The sequence below is a fragment of the Ascidia mentula genome, chromosome 1 (genome assembly GCF_947561715.1).
Source record: "Ascidia mentula chromosome 1, kaAscMent1.1, whole genome shotgun sequence".
NCBI classification, from domain to species: domain Eukaryota; kingdom Metazoa; phylum Chordata; class Ascidiacea; order Phlebobranchia; family Ascidiidae; genus Ascidia; species Ascidia mentula.
This window is the reverse complement of record NC_138566.1, coordinates 27,683,391-27,706,779: the sequence shown is the minus strand read 5'-3', so window position 1 is coordinate 27,706,779 and position 23,389 is coordinate 27,683,391. Positions and strand designations below refer to the sequence as shown.

Below are 23,389 nucleotides of genomic sequence, written 5' to 3'. Positions count from 1 at the left end.
GTCAATGATGAAGTTTTGTGTTAGGCATCATTTTTATTTTTCATCGAATTGAAACCGCGGTGGCCATGAGCTTGTGGTTGGGTTGTCAGACGAAATTTACAAAACTGCTGAAAGAAGCTTGCATGACGATCCCGCGGTTCAAGCTCACAGCCCTGGCGGGAAGTGTTAATTCCAGATTCAATAGACAGAGATATGCAGAACTTCGAAGTTGGCTCTTGTTACTGTAATCTTCGCTATAGGCAACGGCAAGGAGTGTGCGTTTTAATAACAAGTCGAACATTACTGCCACGTACAAGGGAATGCATTTTGTGAGAGAGCTCGCGAGCCCGCACCCTCCGACACGAACTGCGCTATTATTTCTCTAAGCGCCAGTCTGCGTTTCAGAAGAGAAGAAAGAGAGAAAGGGGATGTATTGTATGGTGAGGGGCAGACTGCCTCGCTCTGTTGGCTGCGTGCTAGTTGTCAAAGAAACAAAGCCCAGTTTCGGCGAGGAGCGTTTGTTCGAGTTGCTAGTCGTCGTATGTACTTGGCCAAGTCGTTATTGAAGTGCGGGCATAGCGCTGTACGTGTTACCGAGACTGGTTGAATAACTTTCAGAATATATTCGTGTTACCTCGGTTTGTGGCAGAAGCCAGCGGTGGTTGATTGACTGTAGTGCGGACAGAGGACAAAGCACTGAGGGAGATTCACTGAAACCTCTACAGTGCTGAGAAACATAGGCACAACCTTTGTTTGGAATCTCACAGCAAATAATATATCAGGTCTTGTACAGTGTGTGATATCTCCTGTGATTCAGGATATAAGTTTTTGGTGCAGAGAATGAAAACTTAAATAAGATTCATTTTCAGGAGAGCGAATCTGTAGTTAGGGGCTGTTTTAACATATTGGTGCGCTGAGGCGTGGAAAAGGCACCGATGACCAAGTTCGAACGCTCCTGGAACTGCAGTCATGCAGTATGCCAACAATAATTGCTACTATATGTAAGTGTTACATGGTTTTGCAAACAAACTTGGGGTTTATGTTAAGAAATCGTGTGTCGGAGCTATTCGTTGCAGTGCAAATAAAGAAGGTTCGCATTTGTGACCATGAATAGTACTTTCTGCAGCTCAAGCCTTCCCTGCAAATGCCGCCCTTCAAACCCAGGGCAGAGTAATTCGTTTAAAGAAACGGTCGCGAGAATCGGTGGCGCCGAATATTCCAGAGCAATAGCTTCTCTCCCTCTGTGTAAAAACGCCGCCTCTCCTTTTCACCGAAGTTTATTATGTCTGCGTGCCCGACTGCGCCTCTCTCTGGAACTTGCCCTTAAACCCGTTTCGCCGTTTTCCATTACAAGCTCGGGTTGGTGCCTCAGCCAGGCGAATGGGAAGCCATGAACCCTCCGCACACGAAACTAGGTTGAACTCCTATAACCTCAAAGTTATTGACAATTGTTTTAAAGTATTTGAAATGTAAAGAAAAGGCCGCCAGCTGATTAATTTTACACAAACGTTGGTGAGGTTTCGATGACAATTTCATTCGTTGCGTTTCCCAATGTTTGCTTTTACGAGATATCAAAATCTTTCCGTGGCTGTAACTGTTTTAAAAAAAAGAAAACGTTACCATCCACAATAACTTCAGCCAGGTTTATTGCATGAAATCGTATAATTCTCTTTACAACAATTAGCTCGTTCTAAAATTCAAACTGTCAATAATCACACGGGACCGAATACGTAGTGACGTAACAATGCTTAAATATTGATGGGTGGGGTTAAAAGTTTATTTTAATTTAGAACTTGGTGTTTGGAACGCGATACAAATATGATAAGGTCGCATTTGGGCTGGCTTTGTAGTTGAAGGCAGTTACTTGGCGCCAACTTTTCATTTCAGCCTATTTACTTGTTGCAGTTTCGGTGATTTCCCTTCTCGTCTGCTTCCTACGGTTTTCATCGTCGTTGAAAAGTGGTGAGTTTGAATTCGCACAAGTAAGATTGGTTGATTTGAATAGGAAAGGCTAAAGTTAATATGCTGGCCTTAGTTAAGCAGAGGAATTTAGTAAAAGTCATACTTAGTCTAATTCACCACAATGTTTGTGATTCAACAAAACTGTATATTACGGCATTAAGAATAACCACAACAACTTTCGACAAGGGTTCCTTATCACAAATTAAACATTGCTAACATCGGAACCGCGGGAAAACCCATAAGCGTTAAAATACAATCAGTGAGCCTTCTAAAGTGACGTAACAATGTTATGCTGGACGTCCCGCGGTTTGTAAATTCACGCTTCTCTTTTTCATTGTATCCTCTTTCACACATTCCAACATGTTGTGAAGGCAGACAGTTAACTTGCGGCAGACGTGTACCGTTATGTTTTAAATTTGCCACTCCAACTTCCACTGCGCGCTAACATTGCTGTCTAAAAAGCACAAAGGTTAACAAGCACATCATGTGCGTAGCTCCAACAACTGGTGTGATGGTTTTGGGTATAATCAGTTTAAACACACAGATATCTCGGATAATCTTGTTGTCACATTTTCAAACTACATTAACTTACTGCGGGAGACCTTAATACATGTGACAGTGCACGTACCACCCCCGTTGGATTAATGTTAGTTCTGCAATTTCGCTGGTTTTATTTGTACGAAAATGAGAGGAAATAAATGCATTCGTGCCGAAGGTTTACGAGCAATTGATGTAAACCCAATGTGGACCCTAAGAGTTCTTCTACTCCTTAAGGTCTGTAAAATTGGAATGCACATTCAGTATGTTTAACATTAACTCGATGTTTTTTTCTACCAACTACCATTGAAATATGTTACAACCTCCTGTCAACATTCACTAAGTTCAAGTTATTTTCAAAGACAGCTGTGTGTTTTGTTCCAACCTATGGTTTATATTTGTTAAATGTGTGCGATTGTGACGAAATATGCTGATGGCGGGCGACTGGGAAGGATTTAGGCGACGGGCGAGAGTAAACTGCTTCTCTTTGTTTCTTTTATTAAGAGGAAAGAGGAGCAGCGGTGCGGTGAGCAGTCACGTCTCTCTTGTCTAGACCTAAACCATGACCACGCACGCACGCTCGCTCGCTTGTCCTGTCGAGACCTTGCGCTCGCACACACAAGTGCACGCTTGCGCATCTTGCACACTCACCCAGGTCTGAACACCTTTGCTGCTTTATGCCTGAGCAAATCCCGAATTTACTAACGTGAACTATAACCCGCTTAAAGCTCCAAGTACATTTATGATAATATAGGACTTGTATCAAATTTTGCAAGGACGTAGTCGCTGCATGCATTACTGCAAATTATAATTGCCACTAATTTAACTGGTGCTTTCTCGAAAATATACTGTTATGCTAAATTCCTCATGGTCTTCTACCAAAAATATATGCACAAAAATTGGGGTGGTTATAACGTGTGTAAAAACTTGGTTATTTTGGTAAGCATGTGTAAAGTTTTGTAATATGAATGAACAAGGCACTGTCTGCAATGCCTGTGTGTTGAGTACACTTCACATATAATGCCTGTGGCATTTACAGAATCAGCTATGTTGCATTAACTGTGGTTGGGCTAAGGTTGTGTGCATGCCGGCAAAATAACAAAGTTTTAAATCAGGTTGCACATTTTACCAAAGCTGTCAGTTTGTTACTGAGTTTTTCTTTCCACCCAAAAGCTAACCAGGACAATTCTGTATCAATACTAAAATCGTTTTTAACCATTTTTACCATTATATGTTGAAGCCAAAATTGCGCACAGTTATAAAAGCTCTCATTTGTCTGCGCTTAAGCTTATGGTTTGGTTATATATCGGTCCACTAAACGTAGCTAACATATAATGTCAAAAAAGTTTTTAATTATTACCAAGTGTTGATTGAGATAGGAACACCTTGAGTCCACCTGACCCATACCTTCACCTTCCTTAAACCTATTCAACTTTAGGCATATCTCAATCCTTCACAAATATTTGCACAAGTTACCCACAACTCCCTGTTGCTGATTGTGACGTCACCTTGCCTCATTGTAATCCCATAGTTTCTGATCCACAAAGAATAGAACACATTGTTTAATACAATTGTTTAGGGAATTAAATACCAGCATGTCTAACTTACTCTATAGATAGATTCTTACTCTAGAACTGTTGCTAAGTTTATTGTAAAAAGTTTTCTTTGATACTTTTTTTTGTCTACAGCAACATATTTACAGTAGTAAGCACATTACCAACAGCACAATGGGGACAGTCTGTTACATTAAAGGAATTAAATTCACATTAAAACTTAAATTAGTCATGAAACTTAAATATCATTAATAGGTGTCATTTTACCTGCTAAGAAGCTCAATTTTCATATTCAGAACTGTTTTTTTTTAACTTTAACTGAGCTGATAATGATATTATTATTATAGTTATATGTATTTTTAATGGAGATGTCATGTCAAGTTTGCAATAAACGAGGAAGTTTTTGGTAAGTTTATCTATACGTAGATGAGAGAATCCAATTTCTCCCAACTAATCCAAAGACAAATTTACCGATAAATCGATCGTTGGCATGGTAACGCTGCAGGCTATTTGCATATAAGTGCCCAGCTACCCTGTATGACACCAAGGATCAAAAATACCTGAATTTACCAGTTTGTCTGTTTTCAGGTGGTTGTGACGTCATAGTTACCACGTCATCGATTTGGAAATGTGACGTGGGAGCATTTGACGCAAACTGCCATTCAAACGGCTCCGTGAACGCGGCGTACAGAGATGACTTCAGCTTTAATAAAAACTCCATGGTTTTTCGGTTGTGTGTCGTCGCATCTTCCCAACGCCCCGTCACCATCAAAGTTCATTCAAACTTCACCGCCGGGAATGCATCCAGAAATTGCCGCCAACACCGCAAACGTTCTTCGGGATGCCAAGAGCCGCCAATTCTACTTATAAGACAAAACAGGGCAAATTTTGCGCAAAGACATAAACGTGATTTATACGGAAGCGACAGAGGGACAAGACGGCTCGACGAACCTAAAGCCACTATGTGGCGCAACCGAGCCAACGGCAAACCTTTGGTTGAGTCGAAACGAAATGTCGCCGACCTTGGCTCCAAAATTATTCGTAAACGCAAAAGCGGAAGAGGAAGCTACCGATTCAGTCGGTCGGTGGCGCCCCAGAGTGTGTGGCCAGTTTTATTTCAAATGTGTGGGAATATTTCCTCCCCGCTGAACGCGACCAGGGAAGACGCCGATAATATTGATCGGTAAGAATTCAGATAGAAGTTCGATTGTAACTGGAGACAAGAGCTCCTGTATTTCAAGTTGTTTAAAAACTAACACAAGTTCACCAAAATATTCAATATTACGGTCATGTGAAATGTAGACGCGTTTCATGTGAAGTTTGTTTTATTCAGGAATTCCGGCAGCAGATTTTTATATTCTTTAATCAGCAAACTAATCGTTGACGTCAGATGGGGATCCCCCCAAAACGTTTCTTTTTTTCTTGTTTTCAAATTTGAGACAGAAGTTTCTCTATCAACAGGTGAATATTGAGTTAAGATTTTTGGTTTTCACTGGTGTTTATATTAATGGGTTAAGAAGGTCATGAGGTCACCCGGCAAACGAAGCGGGTTTAAACTAAACGCCGCGTCTCCACTCGCGTCCAATGTTACCCTGAGAAATTTATGATGTGAGAATGTCACAAGGGTATCAGTAAGGGTGTTTTCCCTCTACCACATTTTGATTACAATGAAAATGTGGAATTTCCGCTTGAAATAATCCACTGACCCCCTCTTGTCACTGATTAAGATCTTGAGCTTCACGCTTGACCTGATGTCACGCTCTAATGACCGCTTATCGCACCTCGGTCGGTCGTGTTAACCACTAGAGGCAGCAGGCCTGAGCGTGGCGGTTCACCCATGTTGGTTTTGCAAAGTCTCGTAATTAATTTAGGGCAACAGTTTCTTGGGCGGTTTCCGAAACATGTTAAGAATTCCAAGCAAACATTGTGCCAGTTAGGGATGTGCCAAATGGACAAAGATTCGGGTTCGTGAATAAATAGAAACATTCTTCGTGCGAATCCGAATATATTCGCATGCAAGTGTGACGTCAATAATAGTTGTTCGTTTGCATCACCTTTACCGCTAGTGTTTAGGAAAAACGATACTTTGATTGACATAACGTAATAAAGCCGTTATGTCATGATTGAACATATATAAAGTTGAACAACACAAGACTTCCGTTCTTTTGTTTTCAAATGCGCTTCTGTATTTTGGTGACGAAAACCCGTGCTACGAGCAGCGCCCAGAACTATAATACGATATTAGACCACCGGGACGGTATTTTCGTCACGTTTTGTTCAATCGTGGTGATAAACCAATAGCAAAAACGACTGCACCAGTTCTCGTGGCGTTATAAGCTGTGTGCTACCGTTATTTGTCATGCGAAAAAGACAAAAACTTTGGCGGTTGTATTACACAACCATATTATGCGTCGATAAATATTCGCATACGAATCTTGCGCAATATTCGGGTTCGCACGAATATGAAATCTGTGCTCATATTCGGCGAATCTATTCGGGTTCGGGTTCGCCTTGGCACATCCCTAGTGCCAGTAGATTGATTAAAAATGACGACGGAATGGTTGAAAACTACTCATTTATTCTGTAACTATTAACCTCCCCAGGCATTTTAACCTCCATCCTCGATTGTTTCACAGCGCCAGATGCGAACGTCGACACTGTTGACCACACGATGTCGCCCACTATCGTATCAACCAACACTAAAGGACGCTCGACGGTCTTACAGTGGTTGCTTCCACTAGGGGTCGCTTTCTTGGTTCTAATCACCGTAATTCTCCTGAAACTTTTTTGCGGAAGTTGGCGCAACATCTGCCGACAAAGTTCTCCGCTGCACGATAACCGGCAGAGGGCACACGAACAGGTTTGTATGTTGATTTTACTTTGTAGACAGAGCAAAGAAGAGAAAGGGGAATAAAGCTAATATTATCGGATTTATTTAAGGAAACCAACTTAATGTTGGCGCAATGTTTAGTATCATGCCATAATGCCTTGTATGGAGTTGTATCATGTGAAGGTCGTTCAGGTCACCAGTGATGATGTAATGAATAATTTGAAAATCACAAAACCATGAAACTTTCAATTTAGAATCGGAATAGGGGAACATTTATAATTCAAAGTATCCAGGAATTCAATGCCGAAACCACGTATTTCGCGGAAAACAGTTTTGTCAAACAAACAACAAACAAACAAACTTGACGTAAACAGAATTAATATCTGAGTGTTTTTTCATTCCTGCTTTTGATTGTTTTTGAGCCCCCACCTGTAACGCTCCGGATTCTTAAGATTAAATTAACCTGCACAAGCATTTGACACGCCCACTCTTATCGACCAATGAAAGCGCCAGTTTGTCAGACACTAATAAGAAGGAAATTCGACGCGCGCGTGATCGATGGTGTTGATATATGACCTTGACATTGTCCAAAGGTCAAACGGTAGCTTCACTGTCAAATTTGGTTAATAACAATAATTTCATCATAATAAATGGTTACGTCATTAGAATATATTTTGAACGAAGCAAGATTGCTTTGCGAGTAACTATAAAAAGGTTTAGACCTGAGACTGACGGCGTATTGCAGAATTTGCTAGATATGACGTATTAACAACCGAGTTGCACTCACAACTTTTCTGTACAACAATATCAGCTTTGAGTGTTGCAGAGTTTTAAGTTTAGTCAAATTGCGTGACAACTTGGAAACTGGACCAGATCACGCCCTGCATACTGCGCTGACAGAGACTGTAATATGGCTTAAAAACTTGCGTAGCACATCTATATCTTGGTTAAAACCAACGGGTATTTAGTGGCAAACCTTAACGGTGTAAATGCAAACGCGCACTGCATCGCATGTTCAATTGCTTAGACCACGCAGACGCACGAAGCGCACCAAACGCACGTTACCACATACGCCATGCGCTGACTCGGTAAAACGTTTAATAACTCCCCACTATGTCTGCTACTGCAGCAGGCGAAAGTTCACAAGAATAAAACGTGCCAATTCAACGGGCCTTATTCTGTCTGTGCGCACATAATCTTTAGTTGTGACGTGACAAACGCGTGATAATGTGCGTGAGTTACGAAATAATTTGTCTGCAGTTAAATGGGCACAATGTAAAGGATTTGCAGTTTTTTGCCTGTTCTCTATTGGACATTTTAATAAAACTAAGGCAAGGTTGTAACAATGCAGATTCAGAATACCAAATAATGGTCTTTGTTGCTAAACAATACCGTGGAGAACAGGAAATAGCTGCAATATTTTATGTAATTAATTTTTTACGATTAACTCTTTGATCAGTGCTTCAATTTGGAGTTTTTAATTAATTTGCTGCAAAATGTTGTGATAAAAACAATCGATTTGTTCTTATTCTTTTTACCATGTTTGTTCTAAAAGTTGTCGCCGTTTATGTTTCCACGAAAACCTTTTAGGATAGTTTTTTGTGTCTTGTTTCCCTGGAAGATGTTTAAGTTCGTGTCAATTGAAAAATGAGACAATCTAGCTCCCGTCGCTTGTACGGCGCGCGTTCTACAAATAGACAGCAGGTATCGGGTTTTGTCTCGTCGCCTAATGTGACGCAACAGTTGAGACCTGAACGTGACGTTGTTCCGCTTCGTTGCGTCTGTTCCGCAACTTACCCACGTGATTTATTTTTGTCATTTCCGCATTCACAGCGGAAGTTGCGCAAGTTTTCACACCGTTTCATGCTATGTCTATCAACAACAAGTCAAGCGGAACCGGTATTTTGATATTCATCCGCGTTATTAGGAACAATGTAAACGTTCGTCAGAGTTTCCGCACTGAGACAAACCCGGTTTAAATTTGTCCCAACCTTTCCTGCATGATCTCAGTCCTAGAAAGTCTGTACATGTTTTCAGCCATCTTGCTTCAATGTAGCAGTTGATTCGTCTAACTTGTGTTATTCACATGCTGAACAACAGTTGTCCAATCACGTTTAATATTACTGGGGAACAAGCGGATGTTGTTTTAATTAAAACAGCGGTTGGGTAATTGTAGGATTGGTACCTCAGTATATAAGGACGGGCAATTATGTTTATTGCAATGGTTGGACCGGAAAGCCCCAACCTTTATTCGTGGGATGTCTGACTATGCGTCTACGCCTCCGACCACAGCTCACGCACGAACCGTCTCGCCACTAGAGGGCGCCCACCACACACAGTCACGTGCCAAGTTCCCAGGATTTGTTGACGTTTATCATTTGTTCTGTGATGCGATTGCGCAACTGCTACCACAACAGATCAAAAAAATAAACAGTGGAAACCTTAAACAAAGTGGAAAACATATTTGTTAACGTTTAGTGGGGTTATTGAATGATCCACTGCGTAGTAAAGGCATATATTCTATCGTCGGTTGGTCGTTGTTTGTTTTGGTTCATTTTGATTGAAGGAAAAGTATTAAGTCCAAGTCGTGAGTATCAAGTGTTTGGTAATTTTTACCAAACCAAATTTTCTGTTTAGTTTAAAGCATCTTGCAGTATGTTAAGAGTTTATGTGTTGGGATATTATGATAACTTTAGCGTGGTTGAAGTGTTGGGTGTCTTGCTTTGTTGACAGGAATTATCACATGTCCAAGTTGCACAAAGTTAAGAAATCATGTTGTTGTTTCAAATATCACCGTGTGATCGACAGCAATTGAAAGTTCGACACAAACGTGATCCTTCTACTTATTTCGAGTCGCACCCAGTAGAAATGAAAGGCTGTCTTCCCCTCAAAACCACTCGGTTCAATCGGAGGCGAGCGCTTCTCGCGACAAACGTCTGCACCGCGACTCCCCCCCCCCCCCCCCCCCCACACACACACACGCTCATTGTAGCGCAACACACAAGTTCCACAACCATTACCAGTCGCGATAAACACGCGATTTGCAGAAAACGAAATATGGGTTAGGCCGAACGGCATTTGTTGTAAATTTGACACTTTTAAAGACATTCGAGCCTTATAGTAGAAAAGAACTAATTCCAAATACAGTTCTATTAAATTCTTGCTAAAGGCAACAATGAATGTACAAAAAACTTTCATAAGAAGTTTGATGCAAGAACAAGGCGAAAATAATCTTAACATGGAGTTAAAATATGTATGTGTGTGTGCGAAGTTCGCTATCTGATGCTTCCGCCCATTCGGTTAAACCGTCAGTTTTCGAATCTCCAACAACCTCAGAACTAAAGGCAAGGTTTGAGTTTTTCAGACTTTCAGACGGGGTTGGGTTCAAATTTGGTGGAACTTGTTGGTGACGTCAGTCTTACTTTCCATCTCCATGCAGATTTAAAACATCTCTAAACTTCTTTGTGTTATTTGTGTTATTCCTACACCGAAATTTCAAGAAAATCAAAAACTTTATTATTATTTTTATTTGAAAACTTATTGCAAATCTTTCAAGCAATTGTGGAAGACAATGCCAGAGTTTGCTGTTGTAAGCGATCACGTATTTTGTTCAAAAAACTTTTTTCAGACTTTATGTGAGTGTGAGTTTGTTCTTGTTGGCATTGCTGCTCATTTCCGTGATTGTTATCGAACAATGCAAGAAGCGATTTGATTGTTTTGCACAAAATGTGTGAAAAAAACAAATGTAAGATCGGCTCAAACAATTGTTGCCATGTCCACGAATATCGATTACAGAAACGCAAACCCGTCGATATTCACACGTTGGAAAGTTTACTTCCTTCCGTTTGTGTTTCTGCCATAATGAACTCTGCATCCTCAGTTTTTCCAATTCAGACCCTGTTTGTAAAGGTGAATATTTGTAATTAATTCGGCGAAAACCCGTATTTACGCGTTTATATATTTCGACTCATGATTTGCCCCACCCCAAGTTGAAGCGATTCTGTGTGTTTGTTTGAAAACATTCAACTGCAGACAGTTCCGATCACTCAGTGTTGCTCCAACCACTTGTATTGAACGATCTATGAGCTGACGACTCGTCTGGGTTCAGAATGTGATTGCCGGGTTTGTGTAAATACTTGATTCCCTTCATGGGTACGAGATCTCACAGTGCGTCTTTGCAGCAAGTTTGTGGCATTCACCTCAGAGTGAGAACCGAGTGAGGGGAGTTTCTCCTTTCCCGTTTCCGCCCACACCTCCGCCGCCTCCTCCTCCTCTTGTTTCTTTATTATGAGAAGCTTGAAAGCTGGGAGGCGCAGCCGACGCCGTCCGTTTTGTCTGGCGGTCACGGCGAAGCCACAGTCGTTTTGCTATTATGACTAACAGTCTGGGCGGTAGTTGATAGCCGGCACGAGCTTCGCGTAATAGTCTCGACCAGTCTGAATAAAGTCAGACACCAGTGCTAAGCGAAGGAATCGTGCCCTGGTGCCAGTTGGTAGTTTTTGCAGCTTCACAGTTGTGTGTGTGATGTGAGGGTCCAGCAAGAATGGTCGGACAAGTAACAGGTTGTTGTTTAAATACGGGAGAATAGTGTTATTGACTGAACAGTTACTTACTAATACAGAACAGTAACTATAGTTATTCAAACAAGGTTTAAACTTATTTTGGGATATGACAGCAGGTGTTGTGAGAGTGCTGTAAGATTTCTTAAATTAACTTTTTCATAAATCTTGTTCCTTGCTTGTTGTGTGCTGATTATCCAAAGCTCATTCAGGTTCTATAGTATGTGTGGATGTCACATTGCCTGACAATAAAATATTACCATACAAAGGATATTGTGACACATCATTTAAATTGAAACAATATGGCATTGTTATGTGACAACAGCATTGGGCTGTGCGTGCTTTTACAGGGTTTTGTTAAGTTATGGGTTCAGGTTAACATTTAAAGGGAGTTAAAAAAGTAAAAATTAAACCAAGCATCAGGACTTCTGTCTCTGTATAGAAGCTAGCACCGTGTCGTTGTTGCTTAACAATTCTGGATAATTTCGTAATCCCCAGTGAGCACAGGGTGATGGTGGATTATCCAACACTCCAGTAGACCACTGTGCCAGCTGGGGAGTTGCTCAGGGATCGGCTGGGTTGGTTGTAAACCTCTCTATCAAGCCGACCCTCTCTGTTTGCTATGCATACAACTACAGAACGTTTCGAGAGCTTTTCGCTGCACCCTTGTCGCGTTTTAATCTCACTCCAGTCGTATGAAGCAGGGTTGTAGAAGCTCGACAACAGTCACAGCACGCGCGTCTGTGCCGACTACGTTTGTGAGGTTTATTCGCCTTGCTGTGTATCCCGCTGTGTGAATTTCGAAGTAAACAATGACATCGCGTTAACCCATTGTTTACACTGTGTTCGCAAATAACGAGGACGCGAATTTGTTGCAATTCGCTGAAAATATTTCAAATAAATCCCATCGCGATTTCCGGTGATTTTGATTGTTTCAATCAATGGCGGAGACAATGGTCCCCCCTCAATGGGATTCGAGATTTTCCCGAAACTTGGCAACTTCCTTCGTTTCATTTTGAATCCAATTGTGACGAATTCGAGCGAAACAGGAAAAACGTTCGAAACGTGGGAGTCGGTCGTAAAAGATTGCCAGGAAAGTTCTCACTAAAATGTGATTGAATTTAACGAAAAGTAGAGAGTGAAGCGGTATCGTGTGTTATCAGATGAGTTAATGCTGACAGTAAGTTCATTGTTATGTTGTGGCTAACCTTATTTTTGTTACTAAAGAAATCAATTTCCTTCGAACAGAGAAACATAGAAATATATAATGACTGTCGTGTTGCTGCTCACTCAAGGTTTTTGAACGTGCGGCATGCCTGGTCCGCTTGCTGTCATCTTCAGTGTTTTAAAACCAAAACTTCAACAAAAGCACGTAGATCGCATCCCATTCGAAACTTCTGGGGTCAATCACGATCTCTTGCAGTTCAAAAAACAAAGGAAAAAGGTAAAATATTACTCTGCAGTGTCGGATAAAGGTTTTGTGGTTGATACATACACAGTTGCTTATAAACAACCAAAGTACAAATGAGGTTTAATTAAGTATTGTCCACATTGCTGTCATCCACCGAGACTCTAGTAACAACTCAAAACCCTGCTGTCATCCACCGAGACTCTAGTAACAACTCAAAACCCTGCAAATATTTTCACTGAACTTTCGAAGATTTGTTTTTGTCGAAAGTATAAACGTTGACGAAATTATGCTGCCAAAAACCATAGAGAAACCTTTGTAAAGTTACCGTGTTTTCAAATCACTCGCGCGCATCTGAAGCTAAAAATGCGGGCGGCTCTGCTTATGCTGTTTTATTATGACGCAATAAACACGCGTTAAACAATGCGAACGAGTGTGGAGAGCATCGAGCGACTCGATCTTGAAGTGTAAATGATTGATCTGCCAATGTCGAGACGGTCGCATGAAAATATTCCAAACACGCTAAGCTCAATTCGGTCACGTGTTTCACACATTGTGACGTCATTATATCTCATTTTTTGGGGTATTCTCGTGGCAAGAGAAGGCAAATATAGTTTCTTTAAATGTGCGGATGAGCCTTAAAAGTTATTTGTTCTGATTTTTTAACTTGTGAGGCTTTTTCAAAAAAGATTAGGAATTGGAAAATACGTTTGGGTTTCCGTTAATTAGACCATATAAAGTGGTTTTACAAATAGGAATTATCACGTGACAAATAAGGTTCAAAATTCGATTGTTGCGCAACACGGAGGAGGATTGTTCGAGCCACGCCGATCGTTGTGACCTCACAATTAACTGTCTGCTGTCTAGACATTCCAAATCTGCGACGTCTTTCCGAAACTTCATCTCCCGCTCTCTCTCGTATTTGCCTTCTTTCCCCGCTTTTCTCGTCTAGCTCGTAAACAAGTTGTGCGCATGAATGCAAAGGTATTTTTTACAAGGGAAGGATGCGTGTGAGTTTTATTATTTTAACCTGGGGCGGTGGATTTCCGTCTTCGCCAGTTCCAAACTTTTAATAAATATCCGAATTCATTGAAAGTAGAACTGCGACTTTAGGGTTCAGTTTGCCACAATCCCTGTGAGTAACTGACCAAAACCTTTGGGGTTTTCACCAAGTTACAGATTCCAACAGAAGCAGGTTCCCACTAAACTCACTTGTTATTTCGGGTTAGTTAGAATTCACGTTAGTCCCACACAAGATTCCAATAATGGTGAATCCTTGATACATTGAAATTGTGAAAGCGAAACTAAACGGTGTTGGTTTCGTGTAGAGCTTCTGTGGCATCACACACATCGCACGTGACCCCCCCCCCCCCCACCCCCGCTTCCCGATTCAGGGCCTCAGTTTAAATTCTTGAGCGCCTTCGACCTCCGCAGCAGACACAACAACCATCCTGTCACGTCCGTGCCACCACATAATGGCAAAACCGGGGGAATGGAGTCCTCGTAAAACGTGACTACGTGTCTGCTGTCAAAGAGGGCTCCGTCGCTTCCCATGTCAAGTTTATGAATCTTGGTGAGGTAACTTCTCACATGACACATGCGCAGAATGGAGCCGCATTTTCTGTTTACAATCTAAAACCACTGTTGATCTAATCAAGTCGCATGTTAAACAATGCTCTGGTGACGTCATCTCCGTCTACATCATCTCCGGTGTTTGCGTGGAAAGTTTCAAACCTCAAACATGTCTTGCAAATGACCTTCACCACGTGGTGGCCTACCACCCCCCCCCGTCTTGAACTTGTTGTGATTCGGTGAATGTTGCGTTGGCTAGACTAGGTTATGTGGAAATCTTTGATCACAGATAAATCTGGGCTAAGGTTCGTCCTGCCTTCAACACGTGGTTGCGTCAGCTCCACCGGAAATAGTTTAAATAGAATTAAATTAATCCAGAATTAGAATTCCTCTGATCATGAGATTTTCAGACCCGATTGACGCATCCCCTAATATTCTCTGTATATTTATATACCGTTGTTGCATGTTAATGTCAGGAAATGTTTTTTTGTTTATATGTCGGTTTGTTTCTGTTACATCTTGCAATGTAATGGCATCAATGGCGGTCTTTTTGTTGGGTTATAGGAAAACATGTTGCTGTTTTCCCTTTACCAACTCAGCGAAAACTTCATACGCACATGTTGTGGTTGAACGCACACGGAAAATGTTGGGAACATGTGGTCTTTTATCTTCTATCTCTTACAAGTTATGTTCTTGTCTTTGGCTTGAAGAAGATAACGATACACGCCCCCACACACCTTATTCCAACAATAAACCAATACAACGCACTGTTACAAAACAGTCGTGGTCTATGACCTCACCAGCAAACGGAATGTGAAATTTGTTGATAGATTTATTTGACACCTGTGAAGCAGACTGCCACCTTTTCGTAATAGGTGAAGCGTTTGTGACGCAACAGTGGCCTACGTGACTTGGTGAGGTTGGCAAGAAAACACCTGGTTTATTGTAGGGGAGGGGGGGGGGGATCTCATCTGACAATCGGCTTGATGAGGGGCGGTGGATATAAAGTGTGGAAAGTATCATTTCGCTTCGAGGCGCTCAACCCTCTGCTGTCTTTACCGGGTGATTTCACAAAGCTTTGTTGTTCGCTGTCTCGATCGGATACAGACACATTCGTATTGTGACGTAACTATTCTTAGAAGTGGTTTTACGTTTTCGTCTGTATGCTAGTCGTGATGACCTTCAAGTGATCTTTTGAACGTACTTACCCTGTACATTATGGAGACCTAGCCACGTGGGTTTGGGAGATGGTGTTTAAAGCAATGTTTTGAACACGACAAGGTCATATCTGAAGTTCAAATATATTTCGCGATTAAATGAAATTTTTGAAAACGGTTTTGAAAAAATTCTAGAATTTCAATCGGAAATTGTCTAATTTAAAACATCCCCCATATTGCTGAGAAATAAACCATGGTCGTGATTTATGTTGGCATGAAGTGGAACTAATTTAATATTTGATTTCAGCTTAAGTTTCACTGATGGTTGTGTGTTGCAGAGTAAAACCTGGTCCTTGCTGTCGTGTTTGTGTTGCTGCAAGCCGAAGATTGTTGGTTCGAACCCCGCCCCATCCACTATTAGAAGCAATTACGATCTTTGCTGCTGCTCTACAAAGGAGAGCTGTCTCCTAGCAACAACGCGTCACGTGCCCTCAAGTGCTTCGCAATCGCACCTTGTGACGTCACACTCGGGAATGAGCACGAGTCAGTCAGGTAAGAGTTGTTTGATATTCTTTCGCGAAAAGTCAGCAAAAAGTTTCTGTGGAAATCTCCTTTGCAAATAATTTCGCGATTTTATGGAAAGATGGATCGACTGCACATCATTGTTGTGAAATGAATAATTCTGGAATGCCCCTTTATACCAGACTTCCGGCTTCCTAATCACGTGACGTCTGCCCGTCTGCCACCCCCCATTAATTAAAAAGGTCGCGTTTCTGCGCGTGTTGTTCCCGATCGCTAAAACGCGTATAAACCGATTGCCAATAACCTTTGTGATTTCATTAGGTTCTAGATCGTTTGGTGTGACGTCGAATCACGTGACTCCGGGATCGTTCATGGGCCTGAAGTTCAACAACCCGTACCAAAAAGAACCACCGAGCGTCATAGACTTGCAGCAGCCTTGCTCTCGAGCGCCGTTGCGTGGCGACCCGCGGGTATCACGAAGTCCAGCTTACCGGGATGAGAGCTGGGTGAAACCCCCCAACAAGCTGTGCATTCAGCCCCCACCGAACAAGTCGTATTTCACAACTGACAGTGATCTGATCGCCGCCATATCTCAGTATGACGGTCGCGTGGCAACGCGCGTCCAGCGGAACTTGGGCCCTCGCGTGGAAGTTGTTTCGAACTCTGAAACGCGAAGCGCCCCGGGGTCAATTGAGGCTGCGTCATTGTTATCGCCTAGCAACCCCTCGCGTCCTATTGACCCCCCGCCCGAGTATTCGGAACCGCCAGATTATTACTCGGCCGCTTGATTTTCTGCGCTTTTGTGTGAATTTTTCTCGTATTGTTTGGTTGCAATACGCTTTGTGACGTCATAGCGAGACGAGGGGAATTCCCGAACAGTTCAACTTATTATCGTCAAACGATTCTTTTATTACCTGTGTTTCAAACTCTGTGCGACAGAAATTTGACACTCCGCGTAAAAATAAGCAGATGACGTCACTACGAATGACGTATGATAGCGGCTTGCAAAGTCACTTTCATGCTTTCTCTCCACACGCAAGTTTGGTGCTTCCCCCGACATAAAACTTAACAGCCCACATTTTTATCCCCCCCCAATCAAGGTGCCGTCACGTGTTTAAACCAACGTTCCGGAACGAAAAACGTAAATATTCCGGTTGCCATGGTTACTTGCATTGAGCGCGGTTCGGTGCAGAAACCACCTAATCGTGCCAAATTCCCAGCGCGGAAGAATACGTGCGTCCGAAAGTTCTTCATTGTTTCGCGGCGAAAAGTTTATCGGATTGTTACGGCACAAAGTGCACATTCTACTCACGTTCTTGGTCGTTTCGACGCCCGATGAAGTCTCCGTTGTATTTTCTACTCTGATCGTTTCTTCGAGTAAATGAGACACAAAACCACGACATCTAGTGTTGATTCGGCTTGTGGAAAGTGTGAGGGAAAGAAACAAAAAGTGACGTCAGAAATGTGTTGGGGAGAATGCGGGGACTCGTTTCTATGGAAACAAGGGCCACGATATCACAAATATTATAAACTGGAATATATGTTGTGATGTCACAATGCTAAATAAGTTCCAACTGTTTCATGCACACCTCGAACTCGAAATTCTCGTACTGAAATGTCGCGATTTTGCTTCGTATAATCTTGTCACGTGTCAACGGTTTGAATGACGTGGCTCGTCGACTTCCGGCAAGCCATGCGGATGTTCCCACGCTCTGTAGCCAACGCACAAAAGTAAAACCAGAAGCAGATTATGACAGAACCAGAATCTCCGTGATATTCCAAGTTAAATTGACGTTTCCGCAGTTTGAAATATTTGAGCGAGGTAAAAAGTACACAGAGTTCGTGCGAAGGGATGCTTTCATCCAACTTTCCTAGTGTAGAGAATACTTAATGCAGATTTCGAAAGCGATCTTTGGACGCCCACTATCAGTTCTACCCATGTCTGTATGGTGACTACAACCCCTTACTGGCGAACTTTGAGCTGACTCTGTTATTGATCATGGGCGGGAAAATTCTTTGGGGGTTGTTGCGCAAAAACAGGTTCAAATACGCGCATATTTGTAGAAATAACCATGTCAGAAATTAAATAAATTTGGAAAAATTTCATAAAATGTGAGTGACCCACTTTTATCTAGAAACAACGTAAGAAGAAAAATATTAAACTTGTTCGATGAAAAAATATATAAAAAGTTCCATGAAAACCACCAGGTGTCGCGCTACCCTTTGCCCTCTCTTCCTCATTGCCGTCGTCATGACAACGCAAGTGGCTCTCTACTTCTCTTTGTCACGTGTTCCGGTTTCGTCACGCACAACGTCGTCACTTCCGTGCAAAGGTGAGAAATATGAGGACCCTTCACGTCTACATGTAGTTGAACGGGATGTCATTTATTGTGGTTATTTTCAGTGCAACGTGTGGGAAGTTTCGGCGGGAATTCGAGTGTTCTGATACAACCTGTGTCATACGGTGTGATGCGGGATTCCCACCAATGTATTGAGGAATGTTATAAAAGGTCACAAGTATTTTCAATTATATATTTATCTGAAACATTGGTTACTCGTGTATTAAGTCCTTTATTATTTGTTTGATCATAAACTAAATATTTTCAGAAAATTCCGTTTGGCTTCTTATGACGTAACAGACATGTGTTTATGTGGTCATTCATTGCTCTCTACCGCCCACGAGCGAGTGACACACTTAAAAAGAGCCGAAAAAATCTCGTTTATTTTTAACAACTGCGACAAAGGTATTATTATGACATCACAGTAGCATTAGAACGTTGTCGAGGTAACAACCACAAGCATTGCAAAGCTGTTTAATTTTTTCACAGCAGATTTAACGAAGTACAAATTTGTCGGATGCTTTTTCGCCTCTTCGAGAATTCATGTTTCTATTTATACCAGTGACGTCATAATGTGCTTGATCACGTGTGAGAATAAAGGATTTCCATTGGCTTCTTTGTCACGTGGGAGTGAATGCTTTTGCATTCGGATTAATGCTGAGTAATTCTGCTTGTGACGTCAACTGTAACTGAGATACGCCATCACTTGTGAAATGTCATCACTTGTAAAACATTAAGTTGGTTCGTTTAGATTTTTGTCGCTGAAACGAACCGATGATGCCAAGTGCTCTGGTGGTTTAGCGCGTCACCATGCGGTGTGGAGAACTTGGGTTTACGAGCCACAATGTGGTGCAAAGAGCTTTTCATCGGTAAATCGGCCCAGAGTCGGCCTTGTAAGCTTCCCTGGTTCTGGGAACACGTGGTTACGTCAGATGATCGAAGCAACATCTGGAGTTTATACAGGAAGCATGTACAATGAAAAGGAACTCTTTATACAGGGTCAGTAGTTTGTTACGTCATCAATGATAACGTATGTAATGATTCTACTATCAATAGCCTGGTTATTTTGCAGTAGATTAATTCGTTTGCGGTGGACGATTTAGCGTGGCATTAGCACGAAAACAATATGTAGTCGCGATTGGGACTCGAACCAACAACCTCTCCTTTTTAAAGGTTTCCTGGGTGAGTTTTCACCCTTGAACAAAACTGTGGCAGTGAAGGATCATTTGTACTTGGACAAGATTCAGAGTCTCCAGAAGTACAAGAAGATCATTCTCCTTGTGAGAAATCCGTTCGATTCTCTCGTCGCCGAATTTAACCGAAGGAATTCGAATAATCATATTGGTCGCGCGCTACCCGAGGCCTTTGCTAACAGAGGTGGTTCAGACAGTAACAATGTTGCTGCAAAGTGAATCACAATTAAATGCAAACGTTTGCTTTCCAGATTGGTCAAAATACGTCATCCCACTTCTCGACCAATGGAAATCGTCCGCTCTGCGTGTTGCCAGGTCGGGAATTCCCCTTCTCGTCGTATATTTTGAGGACTTGATGAAAAATTCGATTGAAAAGCAAATTGTAAAAATTCTAGAATTTGCCGGTTTTCATCTTCAATCTTTCGAATCGCGACTCGTTTGTTTGTTGACCGAAGATTTCGAGTTATTTCGACGAACTCCCGCCAACTCGTCTTCTCGAATTTACTCGTCAGGACTTACTGCTTTGGTGAACAAAGCGATTGTCGAAGTTCGGAAAGAATTGGAAACGAAAAATTGCGAAGGTTGCCGAGAATTTCCGAAGAACTACGAACGTGAACCACGTGACAAAGTGGCTGTTATTGACACGAGCAAGGGTGAAGGGGTCAGTGTGATCGAAACGAAAAACGTCAAAGCAAAAATGTGAAATTGTCATTGTTTTAAATTGAAACTTGGGAGAGGCGGAAGATGCTAAATTTTACCCAAAAAGTCATTTTTAAATAATTATAAAATCGGACTAAAATGTATGCATTTAAATAAACACGTCCCAAGCTGCTTGTGGTCTACTTTGGGATTCCTGGTATTGTAGCCTGTAGCGACAACATCTTGTTAAAAAACGCAAATAAACAAAACTGTTGAGTCTCTGTTCAAAGTAAAGACAAACAATTTTGAATTTTAATTTGAGAATAATTTAAAATGGAACAGTACACCGGTGGGCTTACAAAAAGAGATTTCAATTCTGTTTAGCCATAGAATATTTCAATCTACGTAAAGTTTCGAAACGGAAAGTTTTAGTTGCACCAAAAATCATGCTTTGTAGGCAATCTTCTTGCTTTTAATCATGCTGAACACCCTCTTCTTGTGATACCATATCAGAGGCATAAAGATTGCCATAAAAATAACGGTCTGAAACAATAAATGCACATTCAGATGAGTTTATGAAAATATACTTGCCACAAAATGTTAAAAATAAATTTAAAAAACTTTCACAGGGTGAAATTTTTTGTTTGGCACAAATTCTCAGTACTTTTATTTAAATCTTGGGGTAACTTTAACTTTATTTTACTTGAAACCCTTAAAATTTATTTTATTGCTCCAATGTATGTTAATTCACACAAACCCTGAATCCATATAATTTTCTAGTATCATGATGAGGTTCACTTGTCCATCGTAAGAAGGTCGAAACATCTTTAGCGAGCTGGCTCTGAGTTGCTGGGGTTCCTGTATCATATTTATACACAATCTGTCACATGTGCAAGTATGTTGGGTAAAAGGGGAGGGGGTTATAATAATTAGTTTGCATTTCCACATTGAACACCACAGCTCCATGAAGCAATAAACATTCCAAAGTATGTCATTTCAATTACTTTATGTTTTATTTTTTTCAACTTTTTTATTGACCTTCAAGACAAAATAAAGCAACCTCTAAAGACCGAAAGCAAATTTAAATACATTCTAGTTCGACTTTTACATCACATACCGTCTTCATACTCTATGATTTCATTGTAGAGAGCTTGGGCCATTCCAATAGCTTGACCAGGAAAGTAGGCATTAAAATATTGACCCTCTGCAATCTCTACTCCCTCTGGTGGATCGTAATATCCAGTCAACAATGAGAAGATGTAATCCTATACCCAATGCATGAGAATTAAATACAAACAGCCTGTAATACTTTTATATTAAATTTGATGATTTTTAAATAAATGATTGTAAATAGTTCGTGTAAATTGTCCAGAAATAAACAAAAGTTTTTGTGTAAATTTATTGCAATATTCTTTCCTTTTGGAAGCAAGCGCAACAAATTTGTTGGAAAAACAGAAAAGCTCATTTACATCAGAAATTCTCAATTACATCGTACTATTACGAAGACTGAAATAAGTATTGCTATACTCAATCAATAACAACATGTTATACCTCTTCTCCGTGCCTTCCAAGCACGATCTGACTAAGATCAGGTGGAAGAGCTCCATTGTTTGCCTTCCTTGCCTCCTCATCATTTTTGTAAGGAGCTGGCATGTAATCAGAAAGCTTTCCAGGTCTTTTGAACATCTTTCCATTCTCATCCGGGCCGTCCTCAACCAGGACCTAACCAACAACATCTTTCATTGGGGACTTTTATAAAGGGTCATTATTTATAAATATAGTGATACAATACAGAGTTGGATGAATTGGTTCTTAAAGTTTCATTTCTATTCCTTTGTGACAATCCCCAGACGTAATTATTTTCACACAACAGTAAATAATAAAGATGTTTGTTTTCCAGGAGAAATTTTTCAGTTCGGTGTACAGGCGAAAAGCACGACAATTTACCTCAGCAGCAAGTGCCTTCGCTTCTTCCTCTGTGTGGGAGTTACCCACAAGGTTACGGAAGGCGATGTATTTCAAACTGTGACAAGCAGCGCAAACTTGCTGGTAAACTTGGAATCCTCTTCTTACACTGCAAAAAATACACAATAATTGGAGGCTAACAGAGAACAAATCACATCTAAAATGAAAAAATGTCTTTTATGGGACACTTCTTTGCCCAGATTGCAGTCATAAAAAACACCTTTATACAATTTTGATCCAACCAATAATTTTTGCACCTTGCTCTATCCAGTGTTGATAAATGTGATCTGTGCTCCCAAGCATATGAAGGTGGGTGGATTTCATCTTCAGATGCTTTTGCCGTATGCCCCACAGCTATTGTTGCTGCAATAGCACCAGCAGTGCCCAATAATGTTGAACCGCCAATTAGCTGAAAGAAAACAAAATTACATTTCTGTTGCTTCAAACCATTTGCCAGTAATTGCTACTTACAACTTTTTTTGTTTTTGAAAAATTAGAAATTTGGTGTTTCTGTATATTTCGATAACGTTGAACTAGAAGGAGGTGCTTTGAACTTAAACTTTTGACTAAAGCGGATGACATTTTGGCCAAGGTCTGTACAGAATATTCCAACAAAAAATTCAGCACGTAGTCCTTGGCAATCAGCAAACAGATTTAAAGCATTTGGCAACGAGTTGTTTTAACACCCTGAAAAATAAAACTATTTTTCCAACACTTTTCAGCGAAGACAACAACTACACATAAATTACAACTAACCTCAAAGTTTCAATTCACGAAGTTACTAAAACCAGAAATCCAAATCTTCCGACCCAGTTTCATATTCCAGATCGACAGAGTTTTAAGCAAACATATTTGGAGATTCGCTTTTCTCAATTTCTAAACTGATTTTTAATGCTGAAGCTTAACTTAATAACATGAAAATTTAGGGACATAATACTTTTGAATTTTTCAAAAAATTTGCTTCAAACCATCCATTTTACATAATTACTATCTGAAAATAACTGTGATTGACAGGAAAATGTTTGCAAGGACAAACTCTACTTTGCATAGAAATAAAAATCAGATGAAAACGCCGGTTTGCCAAAAATACACGAACAAGTTTGCAAAATAATTAAAATATTGGATTCATGTAATTTCAGACATCATGTTACAACTATCTGAGACAAAGCAAAAC

At 40.9% G+C, this 23,389-nt stretch overlaps 3 protein-coding genes across 3 annotated transcripts; 2 read left to right on the top strand and 1 right to left on the bottom strand.

Annotated features, from left to right (window-relative positions):
- Positions 1-560: 560 nt before the first annotated feature.
- Positions 561-17,476, top strand: LOC145892870 (uncharacterized). The gene is made up of 8 exons (XM_082982040.1): positions 561-761; positions 849-980; positions 1,885-1,941; positions 4,620-5,214; positions 5,365-5,492; positions 6,668-6,891; positions 15,896-16,109; positions 16,401-17,476. Exons 2-8 carry the CDS (start codon positions 956-958, stop codon positions 16,865-16,867), a joined length of 1,710 nt encoding a protein of 569 aa, XP_082838166.1. The 5' UTR covers positions 561-761; positions 849-955; the 3' UTR covers positions 16,868-17,476.
- An 854-nt stretch (positions 17,477-18,330) lies between these two features.
- Positions 18,331-20,441, top strand: LOC145891424 (sialate:O-sulfotransferase 1-like). The gene is made up of 5 exons (XM_082981928.1): positions 18,331-18,412; positions 18,484-18,589; positions 19,170-19,417; positions 19,592-19,795; positions 19,863-20,441. Exons 1-5 carry the CDS (start codon positions 18,331-18,333, stop codon positions 20,312-20,314), a joined length of 1,092 nt encoding a protein of 363 aa, XP_082838054.1. The 3' UTR covers positions 20,315-20,441.
- Positions 20,442-20,545: 104 nt separating this feature from the next.
- On the bottom strand, positions 20,546-23,021 carry LOC145900867 (cytochrome c1, heme protein, mitochondrial-like). Its single transcript, XM_082988889.1, has 8 exons — positions 22,972-23,021; positions 22,687-22,902; positions 22,473-22,624; positions 22,198-22,324; positions 21,802-21,972; positions 21,368-21,515; positions 21,008-21,108; positions 20,546-20,793 (listed from the first exon to the last, which is right to left on the bottom strand). Exons 2-8 carry the CDS (start codon positions 22,795-22,797, stop codon positions 20,695-20,697), a joined length of 909 nt encoding a protein of 302 aa, XP_082845015.1. The 5' UTR covers positions 22,798-22,902; positions 22,972-23,021; the 3' UTR covers positions 20,546-20,694.
- Between the last annotated feature and the right edge of the window lie 368 nt (positions 23,022-23,389).